Genomic DNA, 27,554 nt, shown 5'->3' on the forward strand with positions numbered 1-27,554 from the left:
CGTTGGGGGGGGGGGGGGCCCTGTCTGGTAGGCGGGGGAAAGGGGGGGGGGGGGGGGGGGCACGTGCCCTGAGGTTACCTATCCCCTGGCTTGAAGTCACGAGTAACTTTATTCTTCTTCCTCTTGTGCTTCCGCTTTAGGTTCCTGATGGACAAGGGGATGCTCTTCCTGCGGCCAGTGCCGCTGCCACTCTGAGAAGAGGTGCTGGAGCTGGCAGAGGACGTTGCCGAGCTGGTGTCATCTGTGTCGTCGGCAGCCTCGTCATCTGCGTCCTGCTCCGCCGAATGCAGCCGGTCGTCGCCGCCCTCCTTCAGAAGGAACGGGGGCAGCTGCTCTCCAGCCTCGTGGGACTCCTCCTCATGCGGCACCCGCACGGGGCTGGCAGAGCCGTCAGGGGTCTCCTCAGGGCTAACTGGCCCCATTTCGCTCTTGGCTTTGGCTTCCGCTTGTTTGTCTGGGTCCTCCATGGAATGGTCCCTGGAACACTGGGTGTCCGGGGAGCAAGACATGATCCTCACCACCTGTTTCTTCAATAGGCGCTTCACCTGAGAGGGCAGAGGGGGGAGATGCCAGCTGTGGAGGGCGGCAGGCTGGCTGCCCCACCCTCACCCCAGCCTGTGGGACACACGGGCGGACCTGGCCCAGGTGTCTCAGTCTGGGGGGCTGACAGCCATACACACCTAAGTGGCCAGCAAGGGTCATCAGGACTGCCCCCCAAGGCCTAAAGCACAGACCGTCCTTCCTGGCCGTGGAAATGGCTCAAGGCCAGTTCCTCAAATGCCCTCCAACCCCTACCCCAAGGACATACCTTCTTGGCCATAGAGCCCTCCCCCTGGGCGCAGTTTTTTTCTGGACATTCCCAGGCAATCTTGGCCGGCTCTACCTTGGCTGGGAAGACATACAGACAGCGTTCCCCAAGCTGCCGCTGAGCATGGTCAAAGCATCCGAGACGCTTCACCCTGGGGGCAGGAGGAGTAGCTGGGCCAGGCGGTACTTCTGAGAGGCAAGCGTGTTCTCGTCTTCCCCACGCACCTGCAGCTGGGCCCCAGGGACTTGCTCAAGGCATGCCTCTGGGGCTGCTGGCAGTCGGGGCATGCTCACCTGCCTAGGTTTTCCTGGGTGATGACAGAGGGCGGGGGGCTGACACTGTCCGTGCCCCCTGGACAGAAACTCTTGGTAATCCATGTTACTTTCAGCTCCACAACCTGCACCTGGGGACGGCAGGTTGGACCAGGCCACAGTAAGGCAGGTTCTAGCAGCACTCTTTAACCAGCTGCCCGGAGCCCACCTGACCTCCAGAGCAGGAATGTGGATGTTCCTAGTTCAGCACCAAGTAAGGACACACTGGAGCAGGCCCTGACTCTATGCTGCCCCCTGCTCCAGAACCACTGTCCCTGCCTCACACCAGCCAGGGCCCACGAGAATTGTCCCTCGCCACTCCCACCTGGCTCAGCCTATGTACACGAGGCTGGGGACATCTGCCCATCGGTCACTCCATGACCAGAGCCTAGGTTCCCTTTATCCTCAAAGCCCTTTCAGATTAGCAGGGCCCAGATGCTGAGGAATAGGGCTTAACTCAGGGCAGGCTTGTGCAGGCAAGAAAGGGTCAGAAGCTTGGCTCCAGGGCATGGAGGTCAAGGGCTCCATTCCCTCGCCCTCACCCCTGACTCCTACCTCTTCTACCACCACTCGGAACTTGCTCTTGGTGCTGAGCACGGGTTTGACCCCTGACAGCCACTGGACGCTGGAGAAGATCTTGGCGGGGCCGATGAGCACCTGGCCTGGATAGAAGCCATAGGAATCATCAAAGAAGAGACCCTGTGGGATTTGGGGCCAAAAGAGATTCCTTGTGAGCAGTGCCTCCTTGGGTGATGGTACTCTCCCCAGCTGCCGAACCCCTATATACAGGCCTCCACATGCTCTAAAATAAATGCCACAGCTCCAGAGCAGTACTTCTCAAACCTAAGGTGCATACACATCACTCAGGGATCTTATTAAAACGTAGACTCTGACTCACTGTACAAACTTTTGAGGACTAAAGCTCTAGAGAGCAGTGGTCCCAAACCTGTTTGATCATGCATCTGCAGTGTCTCTACTTATTTACAAATTATGTCCAAGCACTACTGCACTCACATATCATACTAAGACACTAAGACAGAAACATAGAGGCTTTAAAGGATAAGATAAAAAGCTAACAAAAATGCAAATAAAAGTTCTAATATTTTCTACCTATGCCCAAACTTTTAGACCCTCTGGTGCACACCCGCCCCTTTCCTAGGAAACCACTTTGCTCATCCTGGGCCAGCTACAAGCTCTCTGCTAAGAAGTCCTCCTTCCTGCAGAGCCAGAGCCCTGAAGAACAGCAGCAGGGCGCTGCCCCCAATGGAGCTAGCCTGGCGGGACCCACGTACTGAGTCGCTGACGTGTGGGCAGACATCGTAGAGCTTGGCGCCGTCTTCTGTGTTCATGGAGCACCTGCAACAGAGAATGTGGGCTTGGTCTCCAGCAGGAGCACAATGACTAAGTATCACACAGCAGTGGGGGCCGGCCCGTGGCTCACTCGGGAGAGTGTGGTGCTGATAACACCAAGGCCACGGGTTCGGATCCCATATAGGGATGGCCGGTTGCTCACTGGGTGAGCGTGGTGCTGACAACACCAAGTCAAGGGTTAAGATCCCTTTACTCGTCATCTTTAAAAAAAAAAAAAAAGACACAGCAGTGACCAGAGGTGCCACATTCCCTAAAAGGGCACAGTTCACCTTCCACTAACAACATGGCCTCTGATGAGGTACAAGGAACTCTCCTAAAACGAATAAGACCCTAAGCACCATGAGTGCTCACCACCAAAGAAGCGTAGGGTATTTGCTAAATCATCAGCTTTTATCAAATATCCTAAGTGAAGATGTTTCTCCCCAAGCCAAGACAGACCAGACACCGAGCAAGAGAATTAGGCCATGACAGATAAGGAGACCAGCACAGGGTTAGGCCCTGAGATTCAAGGCCCTGAATGCCAGCAACATCTGTCACTGCCCTTGATTAAAATTGTCATCACAAGCCCCATGAGAAAACACCCTCCTCCCCTCCTTCCAACAGGCTGCGCTTCCCAAGCTGATGGCTCCTTCACACTGACATATCTACCTGGCGCCATTGGATAGTTTCAGGATGATCTGGTTCTTCAAGTCGTAGACCTTCCCTAGCCAGCAGTCATAGGCAATGTAGTCCCCATACATGAAGGGCTGCAGACCACGGGAACAGCAGCAGTGAGAGAGAGCAGACAACACTGATGTCCAGGGCACAAATCCCTCTCTGCCCCACTGAGACAGGGGAGGAAGGAGCCACATAACTGTTGCAGCTGGCCTTCCCCACAAGTTTTAGGCTGCATCCCAGCTCCCCTTCCCAGCGAGGGGAAGGGTGGTATGGGGGGCTGAGTGGCGGGGATGGGAGAGTCATACAGAGACTGTGGCATCCATGGACACAGGACACCCGGGTAAGGGGACTGTGGAAGTGGCTGGCAGAGGAGACAGCTGTATAGTTGGGAGGCTGGCTATGTGGACAGATAATGACAGTGCTTTGAGTAAATAGGTAAATATATTGAGGAGATTGAGAGCCAAGTTTCTCACTGCTGGAGAAGGTACTCACTGACCTAGAGTGGAAAGGAGAGAGTCTGAGGTATTGAACTGCAGATATCAGAATAAACTCATATTTTAATACACACACAGATTGGTGTTGACTTTTAGACGTGTAATGTGTACATGCATATACATGTGTGTGTTTCCTAGCACTGCTCTAAAAGGGCCTAGTAGCATTTAGCACACCCAGCATCCAGATCTTGGTTTTTAAAATATCCCTTTCTTCTGAAAAGATGTAGGCTCCCTGGAGAACGGGCTGATTCCAGGGCTGGATCAGAAAAAATACAAGATGAACTTGGGCATCTCACTGTGCCAGAAAGTAAGGAAGTGACAGGAAAAAAAAAAAAAAAAAAAAAAAAGAAAGGCACATGTGAAAAGGACAGCATCCAGATCTTGGTTTTTAAAATATCCCTTTCTTCTGAAAAGATGTAGGCTCCCTGGAGAACGGGCTGATTCCAGGGCTGGATCAGAAAAAATACAAGATGAACTTGGGCATCTCACTGTGCCAGAAAGTAAGGAAGTGACAGGAAAAAAAAAAAAAAAAAAAGACAAGACAGGCACATGTGAAAAGGACACAAAAGCAGCTTGAAGGGGATCCCACTGGCCAAATCTGGGATAATTTAAAAATAAAACAAATAATAATGGGTTATTAACCAATCGAATAAAACAGGAATCTCTGAGTATATACTGATATAAAAAATAAATGAATACATGGGCAGAAGACAAAGCTGTTCTGTACAGCAGAGCGCTGACTCACAAAAATGAGGCAGTGATGGAGTCTTAACATCGCCACGTAGCAACCAGTGGAGTGATGGTCAGTTCAGGTGGGAACTGTTAATGGCAGATAAGGCTGGTAGATTGAGGTTTGACAAGTAACACATTACTGACATAGTCCTGAAGCATGTCCCCACAAAACATAATCACCTACAAAGGAGGTAAATAGTGACTTTATGATGGAGAGGCCCAGCAGATACCAACATGACCAGGGATTGAAGCCCACACCCCCAGCGGCATTGCTGCTGATACCATGAGCCAGAAGGGGCTTGGTGGCATTTCTGTGGCAGCCCTGCCAAGAATGCATGGGCTGAGGCTGGGCATGAGGCAAGATCAGACAGACCCAGGGAGAGGGTCATGTACTGAGTATATCACTGTCCAGAATGTGGAAGACAAAGAAAGACTGGGGAACCATTCCAGATTGGAGAGAGATCAAAGGGTTGAAAACTAAATGCAAGATATGTTCCTGAATGGGATCCTGGGTCAGAAAAGGAAAAAGGGTATTGTTGGGTCAACTGAATGGGGTCTGTGGATCAGACAGTAACGTATCCATGTTGATTTTCTAATCTGGGGGGTTGTGTGGTGGTTACATAAGAGAGTGTCCTTGTTTTTTGGGAAATGCAAGTAGTAGTGTTCAGGGGTGACAGGGCTTCCTATCAGTAGCTTGCTCTCCAATATTTCAGGAATAAAAAAGACCAGAGAGAGGGATGTCGGGGGAGGAGTCAGGGAAGGTGATGGAGCAAATGGAGTGAAGTGTTAACAGCGAGGAACCTGGATGAGGACACAGAAATTTACAACTTCTCAATAAGTTTAAAATCATTTAAAAGATAATTATTGAAAAGAAATCTGTTTTTTGTGGGTTTTTTTTAAAGGAGCGTTAGAGGAGTAAGGAAAATGGGTAAAGACAACCACACTGGCAACCTATGCTGGGGTTGGAGAAGTAAGGATGTGTCTGACCACATGTCTAAGTGGCTTCCTCACAAGCGGCACAATGAGGCTACCAGGAGCCAGCTGGCGCAGTGATGCTGTGCTTTGCCATCTGACCGGGGAAGGCTGTGTGTGGCTAGAGCGCCCAGGGAAGGTACAGGACAGATGTGCCACTGAGAGAATCAGAGGGCCGGCTCACCCAGATATGCTGGAGGTCCTTGCTATTGACGGGGTAGATGATGCAGTTGGTGCCGATGAGCTTGACAGCGCAATCAATGTTGACGTCTATCACTGTGCCGCACTGACTGTCCTGGGGGACAGGGAGGCATCCAGGCCAAACTGGCGCAGCAGACCCAGCCAAGACAATCCCAAGGTACACCTGCCCAGAGCTGATTAGCCCTCCCACAGAGTGTGAGGTGGACAGACCCAAGTCCCCAAGGTGGCCACCCCGAGGCCCAGGGCTGGGGTGGGGATGTGGGACTCACAGTGGATCGCATGTGCCGGACCACATCCCGGGGCACCACGGAACGGTCTTCCAGTTTCAGCTGTAAAAAAAAACATGAGTGTGAGAGAACGGACTCTGAAGTCACATCAGGATACATTTTTCTTCCAACTTCTTCTAAAGCGTGAATATCCACACCACTAAGCACATAAATCCTGTGTTTGGCTGGAAGCATTTTCACAAACTGTGAACACCCTCTAAGCAGCACCCGAATCCAGAGATGGAGCGTTCCACTCCCAGAAGCCTCCAGTGCCCCTCCAGGCACTGTCTCCCCCACCAAAGGCAAACAGCTCACTGGAAGTACTCTTGATCACAGTGAAAAGTGTGGCTAAATGACAGGTCACATAAGGCCTCACTTTAACTAAAAGACTTAATAGCCCCTTTTATAGACTGCAAAATATTTTGCTATGAGTTAAATCCTCTTTCTCCTTTCTGCAAGTGCCTGCCCTCTGACCCTGGCTGATCAGTGCTGGAGCATGATCCTGGGCTATGGTGGGTTACCCCAAGCCCAGCTATCACCTGACACTACGTTCTAATCTGGGTTATCCCTCCTGACCAGCTGCAGCCTGCCCCTTATCTAGTGTGCTGTGGAGCCCGGCAAGCAGCTGAGCAACTCTTGGGATGCTGGCTTCTGGAGTCTGGCCAACTGCACAAACACCTGACCCATCCCTCCACAAACACCCAGCAGCCACCTCCTCCCATTGCCTGGTCCCCCTCCACCAGCCCAGGCCGGATGTGGTTCTTCACTAGGCCAGCCTGTCTTCTTTGTTAGTGATCCCCCAAATGTGGGGCCGCTTCTCTGCAGTTCTGAGTCACAGTTATGGGTGGGTCTCTGAAGCTGCCCACCTCCAAGACCCCAAATCATGGGGTTGGAAGGGTTGTTCCCTCAAACACCACCCAACTGGACACTGCTCAGCCGCAGCCACTCTGCTGTCAACCCCTGAGGCATAGAAAGGTGACCACCATGAAAGAACTAAAGCGCTGAAAAAGGAAGATACCGGTTCAAGGTCACTGACGTTTTGGCAATGAAACTACAACAAACTCTGCTATTAGTAGGACGTGACTTACAAAAAAGCAAAGGGGAAGCAATGGACCACGCAACCAGCAGTGGAGAAAGTCCTACAGGGACCATAAGTCCATGTTCCACATGACAGTGAGCCTAGTTATTAAATATGGGGGTTCAAGTCAGACACGGAAACTGCAGGCAAATTGCTCCCGTCTACCCACATGAAATGGGGACAAAAGTAGCCCTCTCAGAGTGGCTGATGTGGGATTAATAAGGCAGTAAAAGCACAGGCGTGCACACCGTGTGTGGTACACAGTAGGTGCTCAGCAAAGCCAGCTGTGATCACTGCCGCCTGACTCCACTGACCTGAGGCACAGGCTGAAGACCCCTGAAAGGTCGGGCTCTTCTCACCTCTGCTCCAAGACCCCAGGAGGCTGCGAGGGGCACGCTGGGATCATGGTGCCACTTTCTAACTCAGAGAACATTCTATGATGTAACTCTCTGTGCCCACATCTCTCCTCTGGGAACGTGGTACTTTCCACGCTGCCCCACCCTATCTCAACCCCTACTCCCATTTTAGACTCCAAAAAGCCACAATTGCAGGTCTAAGTTGCCGGAGAAACCTGAAGCGGCAGTGCAGGGAAATCCATTGGGACAGGGACTGCACCGTGTGGGGCAGGAGGGGCTGCCTTGCCCGCTCAGGGTCCCTGAGAAAGCGGCTAGGAAAGGAAGGGAGAGCAGAACAGTGCAAGCTGAGCTAGTGTGGTCTTTGATGCGACACACTGTCCAGCCTCCCTGCACCCTCAGGGAAACTGAGGCTCCCAGCTCTGAAGCTGAAGTAGGAGCAAAAGAGCTGGTGAAAGCCAGCATCACAGCAAGGCCAGAGGCTGGCAGGGCAGGCAGTGCCCAGTGTTCCCAGGAGAGGGAGTCTGGGCAGCAAATGCTGTCCTTTCCATGTGGTGCTCTAGTCAAGTGTGTGACTCCACCAGGAAGCTGTCTTCAGGGAGGCTCTTCTAATATTTCCATGACAAGGAGCTATATTTCCCTGTAGCCATGGTGGTGCCGGGAACAGCATGGGAGTGACCGGGAGAGGGAAGGGCTGGGATTTACCACACTGGCTTCACTCCCTTTCCTTGGGAATCCCAGCAAATGAGACAAAGGTGTCTGAAAGAACTCAGGATGTCTGCCAGGCTCTCCAACGTCTTTCACGACTTTCCCTCCTAGCTCCCTCCCTATGTCCCACCCATACTGGGCACTGCCTTTCTCCAAATAAGCCTGTGCTCTCCCATCTGTGTCCCACCCCACTGCACAGTTCCTTCCAAATGGCCTCCTATCCTTGCCCCTACATGTGCTGCTGCTTCATTTCCAGTCCCCACTCTGAGGGAACTGCTGTGCTCCTGGGGACCTCTGGAGCTCTGGAGTCCTCTGCCTCGTAGTAACAGAACGAGCAAGCGCTTAGCATGTCAGGCAGCGTTCTAAGCATTTTATGTGCTTTCAACTATGAGATGCTCCACAACTCTACAATGTAAGTACTATTATTACTATTATTCCCATTTTACAGACAAGCAAACTGAGACAGAGAAAATAAGTAACTTGTTCAAGGTCGCACAGCTCATAAGTGGTGGAGCTGGGACTTGAACCCAGGCAGTCTGGCTCCAGAGTCCACACTCTTAATCACATAAAAAGCTCATCCCTTCCCAGAGGTGAAGAGATAGGAACAGAGTAAAACAGACTTTAGGCAAGTCCATACATTCTAAAAGATGGTGGTTATAAAAGCAATAAATGCTCCCTTCACTTCTGGGGCACGTGGAAGGCAGCTGTGCTGGCTTCTGACTGTGAATGTGGTCGTGGTCTGAGCACCTGCTGGGGCAATCAAGTGCGAGAAGCCACGGGGTCAGCAGTTTGCCCTCCAAGGTATCCAAATCCCAGGTAGTAGACGGCTCTGAGAAGGCAAACACTAGAGGGTACTGTGCCTACTCTAGGAAAACAAGATTCTAGATCAAAACTAAGCCATTAACCACCATCCAAATTCCCATTGTTAAGGTACACCCTGAATGTCATTTTTTTAAAAAAGTTACTAGGAAGGGATCTGAGGTGAGGGGAAGGAAGGATAGATTTCAAACGTCATTACAGGCTCTAAAATTCTGAACAACTAAGAGTTGGTGAGCATTTGTTAGACAAGTGCTATCTAACATTTCTTGGAGAGCTTAGCCATCAGAGGTTTCTGAACAGAAAAAGGACAAGAAATACAAGACACCAAAATGTTAACAGTGTCTCTAAGCAAGGAAGGGTCGGGGATGGTTTAAAATGAACATGCGTTATTTGGACACATGCAAGACAGCCTGGTGGAATCCCAGGATCAACACCATTTGCTGCCTCCACTGGAAACAAGAGCATCAAATGACACTTCTGCCCTCCGTGGAGAAGGATCCTGGCATGCGCTTGCTCATCTGACTGATGCTGACTGAGCACCTTCCATGTGCCAGGCACTGGCGAGACACGCCCCTGCTCTCGCAAAGCTCCCATTCTAGCAGTGGTGGAAGCAGACAGACACAGGTCAGGCCATGCTAAGTGCCACGCAGAAGAACAAGGCAACGGGGAGGATGGGAGGGGGCAGGGCGTGAGTGGTCAGGAAAGGCCACTCCCAAGTGACATCTGGGTGAAATGAGGGAGTGAGCTTTCCTAGCAGACAAGAGAACAGCCATAAAGACACTGGGCAGAGTATGCCTGAAGTGCTCTGTGAACAACTGGCAGAGGCTCATAGGGCTTCAGGATAAGTCGAGAAGGAGGAGTTGAGTGGAGGAGTCGAGACCCGGTCATTTGGATTTATGGAACCACAGAAGGACCTGAGAGTCCATCCTTAGTGAGAAGGAAGCCCCGCAGGGCTCTGAGCAGAGGCCTCAGATGTTAATGTTAAAAAGATCATTTGGCTGTTGGGCGGAGAATGTGCTATAGAGAGGGGGCAGGGAGACCAGTTAGCCCAGTGATTCTCAGCTGGGTGCAATTCAGCTCCCCAAAAGACATTTGGAAATGCCTGGAGACATTTTTGATTGGCACAACTGTGAGAGGGAGCTTCTGGCATCTAGTGGGTAAAGGCCTGGGATGCTGCTGAACACCCTATAATGTGTACGCCAGCCTTCGACAAAGAATGTCCTGGCCAAAGCACAGCAGTGTTGAGGCTGAGAGGCCCTGAGGCTGTGCGGGGATGGAGGTGCTGAGACAGCACTGGTGGAGAAGGCAGGGCAAGAGACCACCCTCTGGATGCATTCTGATGGTAGAGCTAAGAAAGAGGCGCTTCAAGTAGGAAAGCAACCAAATGTCAAGGGAGGGGGTGGAAGACAAGCCCAGGGGAGAGGGCAACCTGTCAGAGAGGCTGAGCACATCTGTCCCACCCCCAGGAGCTCTGCTGGGGGCTGCTCAGAGCCAGCGTCCAGGAGCCCACTGGAGGCCTGCCCTGCCAGGAGGACCACGCTGTTCCTCTGATCTGCAATCTTGAGGCCTACCCCTGACAATACAGCAGGAGCAACTAGCGCTTCCCACAACTCCTGGTCCAGATCCTCATTCATAACATTGATCTTGACTGACCAGGTGGAACCCACATTCACTGTATAAAACGTTCCAAAAACAGAAAAGGCAGGAAGGTTGGAAATACAAGGAAGCCAAAGCAAGAAGTTCCTTTCAAGTGGTTTTGAACATTATGTTCCTGTAGAAGTGGGTACAGGAATAAGTACCTCCGTACCTGTACCTCAGTACAGGCCAAGCACTTGCCCTAGGGAAAAGGTGGCTTTGTGCCTGGCCATAAGCACTAGCATCTGGAACTCTAAAGGGGCTCCCAATTCAAGAGGGGGGCCCTGCAGGAAGTCCAAAGGAGGGGCCTTTTAAAGGTGGTCCTTAATGGTGCCTAAGATTCACACCCCAAGGCTGGAAGCGACCAGCCACACCACCCCCATCTCCTGTCAAACACCAGGAAGGCCAAGGAAGAGGAGGAGGTGTGGGTGTTCTCCTTCGATCCCAGAGGAAGAAACCCACCCGTCCCTCTTGGGAGCTAGTGATGCTACCAATACCAGATCTTCAATTTACAACTGGGAGTAGTTCGAAACACAAAAGGCCAGCCTCATGCCAAGCACCCACTGAGGCTTCACAGTCTTGGATCTAAGGACGAGCTCATGCCAGCCCACGAGGTGTCCCTAGTGAATGAACAGAAAATTGTGAGGATGGCTTGGGGTGGCCCCTGGTTTGGGTTTGTGTTCAAGGAGTGTGGCTTTATTCTTGCTGGATTGAGCCAGGCCTGAAACCTCTGAAGGCCCAGAAGATACATAGAAAAGCAGCTGTTTACCTAGGCCAGAACTCAAAGAACAGATTCCCAAAAGGAATATGAGATCAGACCAGCGCTGGAAATTTCTCAATTTCAACTTGTTACTTCCCTTCCTGCCCACCTCCCACCTCCAATATAGTCTGAGCTGGGAATGAGTCATTCAATAGGAATTTTGCTGAAAACTAGGAACAAATTTTTTTTAGTGATTCCTATAGATTCAAGCTACACAAGAATACAAACATAAAATAAGGAATGTACACTGTATTTAAAAGCATTTACAAGAATCTGGCATAGATATGGGGCAGGAGAGGGGCAGGCCCAGCAACACTCACCCCCAACCCCCGAATGTTAACACAACTTGGTGGCCCGAGAAGCTCTTTATGCCAGATTGTAAAGTTTACTACCCCAGTGTGGACTTCTGAAAAAGCTTTGAAAATCCTAGAACAGAATAGTCCCTAGAGCAGTGTTTTTTCAAACTCTGGGATGTGACCCATTCGTGGGGTTATGGAATCAATTCAGTGGGTCGTGGCCATCATCAAAAAAGCAAAAGAAAGAAAATACCTGAATGCAATATACACATGTGGTAAGGATAAGAACTATTCTGAGAAAACTTTTTCAGTTGCATATATAATAGACACATATCCTGGTTCTTTAGGTAAAATGTATATTTTCCTATGTGTCACTATCAAAAAGTCTGGGGCTGTCAAGAAGTGAGAGTCTCCACACCTCGGAGTACCTGCCCGGCCCTGCGCCGGGCTCCATCGGTTCTCTCTGGCTAGGGTTTCAGCCAGTTACATCTCAGGCAGAGACAATACCTCATCAGAAGCTGGTCTTGGAACCAAAAACAAGCAAGCAAACAAACACAAAACCCTGGACCTACGTTCACACTTAGATACTTCTGTGGGTGGGGAACTTTTAACTCTTTCTGACCTTACTTAAAATGTCACTAAGTTGGCTAGAATGGTAAAACTAGGAGTGGCAGAAAATGGGGGCTCCTGGAGTTGGGGATATGACTGGTCAGTGATTCAAGCTTGTGCCAGTGTAAGGACTTTCTCAGAGCAGTTGACCATCATGTGGTTGAGCCCTGATAGCCCAGCAATCAGCAGCTGCCCACCTGAGGATAGAAGGTGTTACCAGCAAAGCACAAATGGCCAGGGCCTCACATGCCTGGGGGTAGGGGGAGGGGAGAGAGGACATCTGCCAGAAATGGCTCTGCAGTATGGAAGTACAAGAAATGGTGGTGCTAGCTAGAAAATTCTGCTCATCATGTGCTACAGAAGCCATTCAACAGAAGCTCTGATAAGACTAAAGCCTGAGGTCAATCCATAGTTTTTGACTGTTTTCTAGATTCACGATGGGACAAGAATACTGATACATGACTGGGAATGTGCCTTGGCTTTAGGGAACTCCCATGTAGATGGAACTACACCTCAGGACATTTACATACAAGTAAATACACTGTGAGCCAGGTGTGTGTGGTGGGACAATAATTCCTGTTTCTGGACGGCAGGTGGGGAAAGGCAGGAGCCAGGCTGCACAGGAACTGCATACCTGCCTCCCCCACCAGTACTCTCACCCTCCAGGGATGGCCCCATACCCTGGGACCCTTTCTCTGATCTCGCCCCAAGACTAGCAGCTGCCATCAACACGGGCAATGCAGCACGATTGTGTCAATGCTGCTGCAGTAGCCTGGAGGCACAGTCTGCTCAATGGGACAGAAAGGGGACTGAGCCCAACTGCCTGCTAATTGAGGGGCAGGATCGGGGAGCTGCACCTGGCAGGCGGCCAGCAGGTGGCCTGGGCAGCAAGGCCAGTCTCTGCAGATGCTGCACATTTGATATGCACACAGCAGCAGGCACTGGGTGCCAAGAAGGAACCTGGCACTGCACCCCTGGTCATGGCTCTGGGCTGTCAACCTGGCTTAAAAGGACAAGAACAGCTGGGGACTCCTAGGTGTCAAGGGAAACAAACGGGCAGCTTTAGGAGGAGAAGGCCTCCCTAGAAGGAAGGCCTCAAGAAGCAGGAACAGGACTGGCTGGTGGCTCATTTGGGAGAACATGGTGCTGATAACACCAAGGTCAAGGGTTCGGATCCCCTTACCGGCCAGCCACCAAAAGAAAATAAACAAATAAAAATGGCAAAGAAGCAGGAATAAAAAGAAGAAAAGCAACGGCATGATTTCCCATTCTGTTCTTGTCCGAGGACTGGATTATCACCGCCTAACCAACGGGTCTGGACTACGCCATTTTACACCCTCCGGGCTGCTGTCCTGGGTCTGCCAGACACCCCAGAGAGCAAGCAGGGCAAGCCAACCATGCAGGTACGCAAAGCTCACTGCCTCAACCCTGCCTTCCCGATGCCCCCCATGTCTGATGTCACGTCAGTTCAGAGTGATGACGCAGGGTGGTAAACACACAAGCCCAACCTCACAGAGCTCACATTCTGTGCCAGAGAAGAGCCCCAGGTGCTCTGCCTCCTCCAAACCACAGCCCCACGAGGCAGACGGTGCTTTCACTCCACAGAGGTGGCCAGGCAACTTGCAGGGTCGGAGACCTGCCCGAGGTCACCCAGGGACCAGGGAGCCCTAGCTTTGCTAAGCCGTCCTTCCTAATTTGGCATGCACGGCTCTCCTGTGCGGCCCCTGCCCCCCTGGAGCAATCGAAGCTGTGCTGCCAAGTATGGTCCTAGGATGGCAGCCCAGCACCTTCCTGAGCTTGTTGGAAATGCAGGCTCTCAGGCCCCACCCCTGCTGCCTGAGAATGTACACATTAGCAAGGTTTCCAGGTAATCTGTGAACGTGTCCTCACAGGGCAGAGGCTCTTAACAGGGTGGGCACTGGAGTTGGGGAGGAGAGAGGGCTGTTATGGGCCCTGCTCCAGGCTCACTACTCAATCAGGATGATATTCTGAAAAGAGGCATTTTGAAAAAGTTCCCAAAGCAATTCTGATGCATATCCCCAAACCCGGGCTATTCTGACTGGTGTTTTAAAGACAGCAAGGCAGGAGGAGGAGAAATAGCTAAAAGGAACTGCGTCCCTCTGAGGCTTCTGGGAAAATTATAGCTTGGGGGAACCCCAGTGTTCTCCTGTAGCTACACTCCCTAGGAGAAGAGGGGTCCTGTAGGGGCGTGCCTCAGCCATGAGGGACCCCATGGGGAAGATACTTAAGCTTCTGAACCCACACCAACCTCCACTCACTCCTCAAACACCTGCAGTTACTATTTTAAGGCAGATGAAATGAAGCCCATCCTGGGGTGCTGGCATCATTGGGGCACTAACTGGCCTGGAGACTCCAGGATTGACCAAAATGGCTCCTGGGGGCTGACGTCACCTTTTGGTTGGATCATTACGTCCCAAAAATCTTGACTGCCTACCCCTCCACCTCCATTTCTCCTGAGGTGCACCAGCAACAAGCAACTCATCTCAGGACAATGAGCCAGGACTAAAATACTTGCTAACTGAGAAAGTACAATCATGGAGACTGGGAGAAGGATCTGTCCAATTCTACGGACACAGTGAGATGAGGCTGCAGCTGGCCACAGGGAGGTCACATGCTGCAGGGGACAGAGGTACAGGCTGGGGGTGGGGGCACAAGGACCAGGTCCTGCAGAGGTCACAGTGTTGCTGCCCCAGCTGCGTGTGCTGAGGGAGCTACATTGCCTCACTGGGCACCAGATGCCTCACCAGGCTGGTGAGCAGTGCTGGGATGGATGAGCCTCTGGTTCCCACAAGGTCTCCAGGGGCCCCAGTTTCTACCTGCCTAGCACCTCTCCCTGCCTCAGGACCAGACCCTGCCCTTCACACACGGGCAGTCCCATCTGCATTCCCACAGATCCCCAAAACAGGCCAGCTGAAGGGCAAGGCGTCCCTGGTCAGCATGGCCAGAAAAGGCCCCTGTGACAAGAGTACCAGGGTAGGGCCTGGACAAAGCCCCTGACAGTTTCTTTCCCAAGGACCTGACAGCTCAGCTGGAGAAGCCAAATGCATACAAGTAATGTTTAAAAAGAATGGAACAAGAGCAAAAATTAATGTCCTGGTGCGTCAAAATTTAGATACATTATTAAATAAAAGGGGTTTTAGGAATAGCAGGGGAGCTATTTGAAGAAAACACACAGGAAATCTTACAGTATTAACCACCACATAGTCAGCTCCCCACTCCATTTTATATAAGTATGGACACACCCACCCCTAGAAATGAGGAGACATGGACGGAGACTGAATCAGAGTACGTGGGAGAGGAGATGTGAGCTGGGACTTTGGAGGCCATCACTAACGCATCTTGGCAGAGAGTACCATAAAGAGCTTTTGCCTACTGGAAGAAACAGCACTGTGCTGGCCAAGGATCAGGAAACGGGTCATGTCAGGCCCAGGTGAGAGTGGAGAGAGGGAAGAGGAGCGAGCATCTGCAGACTCATAGGCTGTCCTCCTCACCCCCCAATGCTCATAGCCAGCTCAGGAGAAAGATCTTATCCCCATTTCAGCAACAGGTAATGATGCACAGGGGCAGGTCACAGGGCTGGGACACACTGAAGTGGACCTTACACCCACTACCACCCCAGGGAGGGACTCCATGCCAGGGACTGGGACAGCCTCGCTGCCCTGCACTGCCTCAGGCCACCCCTGTGGTGCCCTGGGAGAAGGGACAACCTGATCACAGACACCAACATACATGACCCAGGGATCCAGCCTTCTGATGATTTTTTCTATACAATTCTGCCTAGAACTTCCCTCCTCTGTGAGCCATGGCCACCCAGAGGGCTCTCTCAGTCTCACATAGGAACCCATTTATCACAGACTGAAGGAGGACTCATTTCTTGAAAGCAACAGATCAAAAATTACTTGAGCTATAGGACACCCACTTCTGGACACCATGCCTTACAAACAGCTACTGCGAGATGGCATTCTGGCTGACCACACACTCCTGTGTTGGTCTTACAAAGGTGACCAGTGGAAACCAACATGGCCCCATAACGATAGGAGGAAGTCCAAACATTTGATTTAGTAGTGTTGAGTAAGCAAAAGATGATGAAGCAGTGAAAAATGGAGGCAGCCTCAACAGGTCCCTTGGAAGGGGAAATAGGTTTTAAGGCAGCTGTTAATCTTAATCCCCAGGGGAGCTCTTAGAAACATAGATTCCTGATATTTTACCCCAAACCTATTGAATGAATCTCTGGGTGAAGCCAGGAATCTATTTATAAATGTTCCCTAGGCAAGTCTGATAATCAGCCAGGTTAAAATAGGTCTACTACAACTAGCAATTTTCCCTTTCTTCAAAAACAAAATCTAGGGCCGGCCCGGTGGCGCACTGCTACAGTGCGCCGCTTGAGAGCGCGGTGGCACTCCCGCTGAGGGTTCGGATCCCACATACAGACCTGCCGCTCACTGGCTAAGCGAGGTGCGGACGCAACACTGAGGGTTGCGATCCCGTTGCCGGTCCCGGTACGGGCGCGACACTGAGGGTTGCGATCCATTGCCGGTCATGAAAAAAGACAAAAAGGAAAAAAAAACAAAAAAAAATCTATTCTTTCAACACCAAGATCAAGGGTTTGGATCCCCATACTAGCCAGCTGCCAAACAAACAACAACAAAAAAACCAACAAAATATAGTCTGATTATGTAGACACATTTGTTTTTAATTTTAAAAATTTAAAAGATAGAAATCGAGGGATCAAGGTGTAAAAAAGCAAGGTGGCATAAAATGATGAAAGTTAAATTCCGGGCCGGCCCGTGGCTCACTCGGGAGAGTGTGGTGCTGATAACACCAAGGCCCCGGGTTCGGATCCCATATAGGGATGGCCGGTTCGCTCACTGGCTGAGCGTGGTGCTGACAACACCAAGTCAAGGGTTAAGATCCCCTTATCAGTCATCTTTTTAAAAAAAAAGAAAGTTAAATTCCATTGACACCACCTAACGCACCCTTCCTGTGATCTAGCCCTTGGGACAGATACACAGGCACCAGCTTCAACTGACTTCAGTTCAGGTGGTCCAGATAGAGTCTGGGCCAGTTCCCATCCAGATGCCAGGAATGAAGTCCCCACTCTGGGACACCTTCTAGCATGTGACCCTGCTGACCTAAGGGGAAGGGCCTGAGCCAGGCCAGCTTCTGCCATAGCCACAAAAAGCAGATTCTATCAGCACGCGTCCTCAGAAACCTGGGGGAAATGGTTTTGCCACCTTAAAGACTTCCAGGCAGGAAGGCAGTTTCCTTACCCCAAGCTGTGGCCATGAGAACCTGATTTTTAGAGCTATGTTACTGGACAGGAACGAGCTGGTGTATAAAATGTAGCTCCACCCACAGGTAAGAACTCAAAAATCTGAGGAAGAGGTGCGCCAGCAGAAGGATGCATGGCTGCCCAGCCCAAAGTCTCGGTGACTCAGGCCTCAGCACCAGAGTCCCCTAACCCTCTTTCCTCACCCACCCCACTGCGAACCCACAGAAGAATGGGCAGCAAAGAGCTGCCACCTCACTCCTGTGATCCTTGCCTCTGCCCAGCACACAGCAGCTCCCTTTGTCCATACTCGTAAACGCTGAGAATTAGCCGCTAATCAATAGCCACATTCTGCAAAAAGCATCCTACCTTCCTAGGCAGACTCACACTGAAAAGGATGCACTCAGCACAGCAATTTTTAAGAAATGCAAATACGGTAGGAAAAGACAGCAAAATAACACACAAGAGCCCCGATTCAAGGCTGACTCTTTGTGGGGTGTGTGTGTGTGGGGGGGGGTTCTTACCATGTGTGTGTGTGTGTGTGTGTGTGGTTCTTACCGAAGTGCCAGGGAGGAGTCTGGGGGGGAGTGGGGTGCTGATCTTCCTGTGGTGGTCCTGGTTTCCCGTACTGTTTTCATAATGCCTGTGATTTCAGATCAATCCCAGTGGCCAGAGTTCATACAGACTCACCCACATTTCTACCCAGACACATCTGAGCAATCCCACAGCAGCAAGGAGAACCCACAGCAGAGGAATGGGTGGTTTCATGACCCACCAGAACGACTGTGTCAAAACACTACTGGTTCTCTACTCCCCTCCAGTTCTGTGAGTGCATCTTCCTAAGACAGGCTGGGATGGAGTGCTGCAAACATTTCTTTTTCACAGAGAAGCAGGAGCTTGAGAAGGGAATAAGAAGGGCATAAAGGCATGAGAAGCCAAGAAGCAAGAGACACAAGTCCCCTGGGATGGAGAGCAAGCTGGGGTGTGACAGCCTTCTAAGTCAGCCTGACCACACCATCCATGTCCATGGCCACAGAGAGCCCCACAGATAGGCTGACACCACCGAGAGTCAGCAGAGACGGCCTCATCACTCACCCTCCTAGACTCTCCAAAGCCAACCTGGACAGTTGTCTTCCCTTTCTTTGACTCCCCACGTCACCAGAATTAGCCTGCCTTCTAAGCCAAGATATCCAACAAAATCAAACACAAATTTGTAGCAGCCTGTACCTGGGCTGAGTCATGGTAACTAACTAGTGTGGCCGAGAAAGTGGAAAGGTCTCACCACCACCCATTTGGAAAAAGAGGAGAGGAAACACCCATCAGTACTTCAGACATCTCTAGCGAGCCCTCTGGTCCTTCTCTGAGAGGAAACGGAAAATAGTCTCAACTACAACAAGTTCCCTACAGCTGAGCCCAACTAGGAGAATACTGCAAAATGAAGTGACAGTCTGCCGTCAGCTTGTGGCTGACATCATATGGTCACCACCCCTCCAGAGGTGGAAGCACTGGAGTCATCCTCACTGAAGCCACCAGAGCACAGAACATACCTTGAAGACTATTTTCTCTTCTCACAAGGACGGAGTAATTAGCACCATGTGAGACCCATTGCTGCGTTGGGGCGTCAGAGCCCCTGGGTGAGGAGGGCCAGCAGACTTCTCATGAAGTAAACATCATCGCTCTCCTCTCTCTCCTCCCTGGGCTGGCTCTGTCTCCCTCAGTACCTGGGTCCTGGAGGTAGTCAGCAGCTCATGGAACTAGGAGTCTGAAAAAGACCCAAGGGCAACACCAGACTGCATCTGAAGGGCACCTCCCATTGCCAATGAATCTGTACCCAAAGGACCTCAATGACCACAAATCCCACGTGAGGAAGACAGGAATGAAGACGTCTTGAGGGCTCTGCTATGTCCTTCCTTTAAGGGACAACCAAGCTGCCTGGGGTGGAGGGTCGGGGGAGGCAGGGCTGTGGCAATGGTTTGAGGCCTGTCTACACGTGATAAGCCACGGGAAGCACCAGGATCTGCGCAGCATGTGGTAAGGAAGCCAGAAACGCTAGCACTCAGACCCTCCTGTGTGCCCACCCCTCCTAATGCCTTCCCGACCGCTTCAGAGCTGCTCACTCATCAGTAGCATGAACTGTCCTGAAAGAGCACAGGACGGACAGAAGCGTGACTTGGATGCATGACACAGGAAGAGGATGTGATCAGACAGCATCTAATGCTGACGTGGCTTTTCCCAGGCCTGGGCTCAAGTCCCATCTCTCCTCCATCAGGGGCTGGGCAGGGACAGTCTGCCCTGTAACGAAGTCTGGGCTCCCAATAGTTTGTTCCTTTCATTATTATATGCTGCTTGCTGGATCTACAGCAGATCATCCACTCATTCACCAAACTAAGTATCTACTTGCCAGACCCTGTGCGAGATACTACTGAACCATCAGGAAACAGGGCGCCCTTGCAGAGGCAAGAGTAGGGTAGAGAGGACAGAAGTCCAATACGTAACTGCATATTGATACATGCCAGGCTAGGGGAGGTATGAGCTGCCATGGAGAACGGCCATGGCTTTTACATCTGCCCCAGATGGTGGCTTCCAGTCCTTGCTCAGATGTCACGTCCTCAGAAAGGCTCTCCTGAGTGCCCTGTCTGGAACTCTTCCTCTTCATTCTCTACCCCACCATGTCCCACCCTGTTTTACTTGTCTCCACAGCACTTCACATCCCCTGACCTGCAGTCCCTGCATCTGCCAGTGTCCATCTAACCCACGGTGTTTAGAATGTGAGCCTCACTGCCCACCACTGCATCCCCAGCAAGTGCTGCAACACAGAAGGATGCATCTGAGGAGTTGCTAGAAGCCGTGGGAATGGGGACAAGTCTCAAGAAAGGAGTGGACAGCAATGCCCGATGCTGCTACGAGATCTGGTGCCACGGGGAATGACAGCATCCCTGGTGACCTGGGCTCAGTGGTCCCAGTGGGTGGTGTGGGCAGAAGCCTCACTGGCGGACAGCTGGAAAACAGCTGGCAGTCCGGGAAAGAGGCATCAGAGGGCAGGGCTCATTCAGGAACTATGGCTGAAGAGGAAGAGGAGGAGGAAGAAAGTGAGGGGATGTGGGCTGTTTTTAAGACATCAAAAATAGGGTCAGGCAGGAGGCTGCAGAGGGCGAGTTTGAAGATTCAGGTCCAAAGAGGCAGCCCAGAGAGGTAGCCTACGGCACGTGTCTATGAAGGAACCAGAGTATAGGAGGGGACCTGCCACCTCCATACCAGGAGGCTCTCAGCTCAGAAACCCAGCTTCTTCTACCAGATTGGGTTTTCCAAATGGCAGCTGGAAATTCCTTGGTTGGGTAAGCCCAGACTGCACACCCAAGTAATGCCTGCCAACGTCTCTCAGTGGCAGACAGCACTGAAGGGCTCTGCAGCTACTCCCATCTGCACTTCGCTGTAGCCTCAAACACTGGTAAGCGGCCAGTTCCCAGCAAAAGACCTCCTGCTAGCAGCCACCTTTCTTTTTTCTTTTTAGTGGCTAGCCGCTACAGGGATCCAAACCCTTAACCCTGGTGTTACAACATTGCGCTCTAACCAACTGAGTTAACCAGCCAGCCCTGGCAGCCACCTTTCAATATATGAGCTGCCCTCTCAACCAGACTGCACGTGCTCACAGGTGGGGTCATGTCACACCCCTTTGGTCTCCGATGGCTGGCACAGTGTTTGCACACCACCTATGGTCAATATTATTCCAGTCAATGGCTCGGCTCCCATACCCCACCACTGGCAGCCTGTTGGTATAACATGACAGTTCTGATCGGCGTCCATGGTGCAGGCACCATGTATGGTGACATATGTGCACAGGTCATAGGTCTATGTCCTCTCCAGAGTCTTAGTGTGGGGGTGGGGTAGGACATTGAGAACACTCTAGGCTAGAATGTAGGGAAGTGCCTGTCCACCTTGCTTGTGTTCACCCTGATGCACTTCCTTCTCTCCTGGCTCCAGCTCTAGACCTACACCGTAATGCTCTTATGGAACTGGGTCTGTTTTGTAAGGGGTGGGAAGTGAGAAGCGAAACAAGGAAAAAGAGCCGTGTGGGGATTATTTCCTGTGTATGTGTGAATCCACTATATGGACCATGACTTTCCTGATCCTCAGAAGAGTTATATAAAAGATAGGGTAATGAAAAATGGAGGGGGATGGAGATTGCCAATAGTTTTAAAACACAAAGCAATGCTAGCGTCCTTAAAAACAAAAGCCAAAAAGAACTGAAAAAAAACCCTTCATGTCTTCCCATTGATTTAAGTCTGAGGGTTGAGGGGCTGGCCGGTTAGCTAAGCTGGTTAGAGCACAGTGTTATAACACCAAGGACAAGGGTTCAGATGCCTGTACTGGCCAGCCACCCCCAAAATAAATTAATTAATAAATAATAATAATTAAGTCTGAGGGTTGAGTTCCAGGAATTTAGGTATAATTACAGTTTAAAACACAGGCTTTTAAAAGAAACAAACAAAAAACCAGACATTTAAACATTATTAATACTCAATCATTACTCTTAACACTGCAAGTTCAACTTGATGCTTGAGAAGCCAAGAGAAGCACCACTACTTCTAGAGGCCCTGAATTCAGCCGGAAAGCAGCCTCAGAGGTTTCTGTTTGCCTAGACGCAATGGACACAACATACACACTATCCTAAGGCATCTGCGTACAAGTGAACAAGTTTACTTAACCAAGGGCTGAATACAAAGTGTGGGATGGGTATTATGACAGAAGATCAATGGAAACTGGTTTGGGTTAGAAAGTCCAGCAGTTAAGAAAACAGGATTTCAAAGACTTAGCATGAAGAATGTATACTAACTCATTAATAATTTTTATATTCACTACATGTTGGAGTGATATCCTAGATATATACTGGGTTAAATAAAACACAGTAAAATTAATTTCACTTGTTTCTTTTAGCTTTTTTTAAATGTGGTCACTAAAAACTTTTAAATTACATACGTAGCTCATATTGTATTTCTGTCGAACAGTGTTGATTCAAACCAGTATATTCTTTTTTTTTTTTTTTTTTTTTTTTTTTTTAAGTCCAGCAGTTAAGAAAACAGGATTTCAAAGACTTAGCATGAAGAATGTATACTAACTCATTAATAATTTTTATATTCACTACATGTTGGAGTGATATCCTAGATATATACTGGGTTAAATAAAACACAGTAAAATTAATTTCACTTGTTTCTTTTAGCTTTTTTTAAATGTGGTCACTAAAAACTTTTAAATTACATACGTAGCTCATATTGTATTTCTGTCGAACAGTGTTGATTCAAACCAGTATATTCTTTTTTTTTTTTTTTTTTTGTCTTTTTCGTGACCAGTAAGGGGATCACAACCCTTGGTGTGGTGTCACCCGCACCGCGCTCAGCCAGTGAGCGCACCGGCCAGTCCTATATAGGATCCGAACCCGTGGCAGGAGCGTCGCTGCACTCCCAGCGCTGCACTCTCCCGAGTGAGCCACGGGGCCGGCCCCAAACCAGTATATTCTTAAAAAAAAAATTAACGTTATCAAAATAATGCATGCAAAAGTTTTTAAAAAACACAACAAAACTGAGCACCAAAAAGGCTTAAGGAAAAAACAGCAGTCCCTTCCATGACTGTTACCAGCCAGCTGCCCCTCCTCCCCCACCCCCCCCAAAAAACCCAGCAGTCCCCTGACTTACCCTCTCAATCGGGCTCTCTTGAGGCAATCACTCTCTAATGTTTTAGCTGTTTGCATATTTACCTCCACATATATAAATGAAATACTTGTACCTCTAATTCCTAATTAATTAATGTATAGACATTATCTGTTGACTTCCTGCCCTGGTCACTGAGGACCTAACCCCCCCCCCGCCACACCTTGCCTTTACTCCACCCTCCCAATAGTTCTATCTCAGTCACCGGAACAACACAAACCGTTGTGATGCAGGAAATACAGCTCACAGCCAAGCCAAGCAGTGCTCCATGAATACTGTGCCCTTTCTCATATGACCTATGTACACACTGATAATTCTGTCAAGTACCCATCCATACTTTTCTAAACATCATCAAATAATCTATCGGGTGTTTGTTGGTTTCGTCCCTTTTTCTTGGAGACCTCTCTCCTGCGGAATTCCACGCTGCCTCTCTAACCTGGACTTTCCTTTGCCATTCACCTGTGTCGGACCCCTTGTTGCCTGGCTCCCAGAAAAATCCCCTGGTTTTGGTGTCACCCCACCCCACTACCCACAAAAATGTTCCTGAGAGGTACTTTCTCCCCAGTCCTTGCCCACCTGAAAAGAACTTTTTTCTACTCTTACTTGACTGGTAACACAGCTGGACAGGGAATCCCTCGGAATGTAGAGAGACTTGCTCTATTGTCCTCCAATCTGAGAAACGGGGTCTTAAAGGCACATTTAACGTTTATATTCATTGTGATCCATGTGGATTGATTTCTATTACTTTTAGGGCTTTCTATCTACCATCCTTTTCCTTTGCTCTCTTTCTTCTAGACGAATGACCCAGTTTTTTTTTGTTTTTTTTTTTTCCCTTTTTTTGTCTTTTTTCGTGACCAGCAACGGATCGCAACCCTCAGTGTCGCGCCCGTACTGGACCGGGACCGGCCACGGGATCGCAACCCTCGGTGTTGCGCCCGCCCCTCGCTCAGCCAGTGAGCGGCCGGTCTGTATGCGGGATCCGAACCCTCGGCGGGAGCGCCGCCACACTTCCCAAGCGGCGCACTGTAGCAGTGCGCCACCGGACCGGCCCCAGTTTTTTAATTCCATATTGTTTCCCTCTATGGGTTTGTAAGCTTTAAGTCCTATGTCTATTCTTTTAGTGGTACCCTTAAAATTTGAATGTGACTACTTGGCTCAGAAAGTCTAAAGCAAATCTATATCCCTCCCACTCTTCCTAAACGGTTCAAAGATCTTAGAATGTGTTAATTCAAATCACCCTCTCTCTCATTTCCATTTATTGTCAGGATTTTCATTTTTAATACTCCCCAAATTAGTGATCTCTGTTTTATAAGCAAACACTTATTTAGATTTATCCACACTTTCCAATGTCTTTGAATTTCTTTCTCCTGGGCTTAGTTGCCTTCTTCCTGAAGTACTATAAAGGTCTGTTAGTGGATAAACTAAGCCAACAACTTATTTTCCTTAACACACTGAAGATTTCATTCCACTGTGGTCTGGCCTCTACTGTTACTACTTAGACATTTGCCGACCTTCCTTGTTGGACCTTGGGGGTATTTTTTTTCTCTCAAGCTGCTTTTAAGATGTTATTTTTTTTTTCTGGAAACTCCTGTCAGATGCCTGTTGGGCTCACTTATTCTATCCTCTATGTTCGTAACTACTCTTCCATATATACCATCTCTTTATCTCTGCAGAATTCCAGGTAACGTCTTCATATCTATTTTCTGGCTCATATAATTCTCTTGAGAATTTATGTTATCAGATATTTAACATTTCCACTGAGTTTTTAACTCAATTATTAGAGTTTTAATTCTAGAGGTTGGATTTGGTTCTTTTAAAATATCCCTTTTTTGATGTATTGTGTCTGATTTCTTTCCTTTCAATTCCTTCTTTTAGCCTTTCAATCACTTTAAACATTTATATTATAATCCCTTCTGTTATCTGAAGTTTGTATATTGGGAATCTTCCTGTTTGTTGTGATCACTAACTAATGCTTATAATTTCTGTGTTTGGTGATTTCCCAGAACGAACGCCTCATCTGTGGAGACCGTAGGATTCTAAGTAGTCCTGCACTGTGGAAGAGTCACTCTAGAAAAGTTTTGCCTTTGCTTCTGCAAAGAGACTTGGGGGCATCACGAGCCTGGTGCTAGCTTAGGGATTCTTGCAACATGTGGATACTATAAACATGGACTTCAATCTTGGATGTTTCCATAGCTCACAGAAGACTTCCTCTAACATCATGCAGAATGTGGGCAATGATAAGCAACTTTGCCATTTCTCTAGCTCCACAGGGAGAGTTTCTTGCATCCCTTTTACCTGGGAATGGCCCTTTGAGGAAATTTCCTTTTCAATTCCATGCTTTACATACTCATTAAAATCCAAATCTCAAAAAAAAAATTTAAAAAAAAAAAAAAAAAAATCCAAATCTCTAAGGCCGGCCCGTGGCTCACTCGGTAGAGTGCGGTGATGATAACACCAAGGCTACGGGTTCGGATCCCATATAGGGATGGCCAGTTTGCTCACTGGCTGAGTGTGGTGCTGACAACACCAAGCCAAGGGTTGAGATCCCCTTACCGGTCATCTTTTTAAAATAAAATAAAAAAAAAAATCCAAACCTCTATTATTGTTAGGGCTGATTTTTGGGTCCAGTAACACCCCCACCCCCGCCGCCCAGAGCTGCCTACTTTGCTCTGGCTTTAAGTTCCTACTTTGCTTTTGGTTCTTTGTTATCACTTTTCTTTCTTATAAGCTCAGCTATGTATTTAAAATCTCTGTTATATTTTATATAGCATTTTATTTATTTATTTATTTTTATAGCTGGCCAATACAGGGATATAACCCTGGACCTTGGTGTTATCAGCACCACACTCTAACCAACTCAGCTAACCAGCCAGCCTATATAGCATTTCTAAGTGATTTTAGTAGGCGTGATTCTACTTTAGCTAAATCTACCATGCTCCTGAAACAGGAAATCCATTCCATTGTCTTCTGGCTTCCAATGAGGTTGAAAAACCCAATGTATCTTCATTCCCAGTCTTTTGTATGTGACCTGTTTTGTCTTTGGAAGCTTTATCCCCAGTGTTCTGGAATTACACAATGTGCCACAGTTAGGATGTTTTCCATTCACCAATTGGAACCTTATGACTATCAATTCTGGAAACATTTCTTATTTCTTTGATATATTTCTATCATTCATTTCCCTTTCTCTCTTTATAGACTTCCTAGATGCCAGATGTTTTTATTCTATTTACTGGGAACCTCTGTCAACTTAAAATAATAATAATGCAAAGTAATGCAAGACGCATGGCATAGATCCCAATGGCACTGATAGGGCACCTAACATAAGAGGTGGCCCACCTACCAGACTGTATAGGACAAAGAGAAGATCCACGTGCAGGGTCTAACAAGCAAGCCAGCAAATGGAGGGGAGAACCTCCAGTCTAAGGAAGGTAAACGTGGCAAAGGAGCTCTCGTTACTGTTGATCTTTGTTTTGAAGATGCAATCCAAGAATGATTCCTTCGGTTCAGACCTGTGAGAATCAGGGTAACATCAAGGGGAAGGAAGATCTCAAGCAGCTACAGAGGAGTTTCCTGGGACACCTGAAATGGTCATCAAAGAGGGGCCTCATGCACTGCAACAAATCCGACAGGTGTTCAATGCAGGTGAATGTCTTGGGATAGATGCCTTCTAGGCCACTGATCAACAAAGGGAAGACTACGTCTGGTTTCAAAGCTTCCACTGTTTGGTGGAAATACACATGTATACTGCAGCCTTGAATCCCTCTTGCATACTTATTAACAGTCTTTTGGAATCTGAGCCATTTGCAAGTTTGTTAAGGGGTGGGGGGTTAGAGTTAGTACAATATGTATTTTTGTAAGCAGATACAGTTATATGCTGATTATACTAGAATAGCCATTCACTTAAATAATAATGAAGCAGGGCCAGCCCGCAGCTCACGCGGGAGAGTGCGGTGCTGTAACACCAAGGCCATGGTTTCGGATCCTATATAGGGATGGCCGGTTCGCTCACCGGCTGAGCGTGGTGCAGACAACACCAAGTCAAGGGTTAAGATCCCCTTACCAGTCATCTTAAAAAATAAATAAATAAATAAATAATAAAATAAATTTAATAAATAAATAAATGAAAAATGACATTACAAGGGCATGAAACAGGAGAGCAATATGAATAAAAGAAAGATGAGGGACAGACTGGATACACATCTCCAAGGTAGGTATCCCTCTTTGCATGGATGTTTTCAGGCATCTAATTCGCAGTGTGTCCCCTCACCCTCTCCTCAGTCCATGCTGCTGTTCCTGGCAGGACAAGAAGCCTGAGTCTCTGCCATGCTGCCCCTTCTCACTCCCTCTATGTAGGTGACCACACGTCTACAGAGATCATCTATTACTTTTATAAAAGGTTTCTCTAAAAAATAAAAAAATGTAATGGTTTGGGGAGCTGGTGTTTAATGGGTACAGAGTTTCAGTTGGGGAAGATGAAAAGGTTGTGGAG

The 27,554-nt window shown here is 49.0% G+C and overlaps 1 protein-coding gene across 2 annotated transcripts in view; it reads right to left on the bottom strand.

Annotated features, from left to right (window-relative positions):
- UBE2O (ubiquitin-conjugating enzyme E2O) overlaps positions 1-27,554 on the bottom strand; it is a 52,715-nt gene that overhangs the window by 9,758 nt on the left and 15,403 nt on the right. Inside the window, exons 2-9 of one of the 2 annotated variants that reach the window (XM_008590111.1) lie at positions 5,816-5,875; positions 5,530-5,640; positions 3,139-3,236; positions 2,412-2,475; positions 1,675-1,818; positions 1,102-1,211; positions 809-959; positions 79-545 (exon numbers count right to left, since the gene is read on the bottom strand). In XM_008590111.1, coding sequence (XP_008588333.1) covers positions 79-545; positions 809-959; positions 1,102-1,211; positions 1,675-1,818; positions 2,412-2,475; positions 3,139-3,236; positions 5,530-5,640; positions 5,816-5,827 — 1,157 coding nt within the window. In that variant the 5' untranslated portion in view covers positions 5,828-5,875. Of the gene's footprint in view, positions 1-78; positions 546-808; positions 960-1,101; positions 1,212-1,674; positions 1,819-2,411; positions 2,476-3,138; positions 3,237-5,529; positions 5,641-5,815; positions 5,876-27,554 lie in introns of those variants that run through there. The other variant, XM_008590110.1, reaches the window with a different exon arrangement.

The sequence above is a fragment of the Galeopterus variegatus genome, unplaced genomic scaffold, assembly GCF_000696425.1.
Source record: "Galeopterus variegatus unplaced genomic scaffold, G_variegatus-3.0.2 Scaffold5848, whole genome shotgun sequence".
NCBI classification, from domain to species: domain Eukaryota; kingdom Metazoa; phylum Chordata; class Mammalia; order Dermoptera; family Cynocephalidae; genus Galeopterus; species Galeopterus variegatus.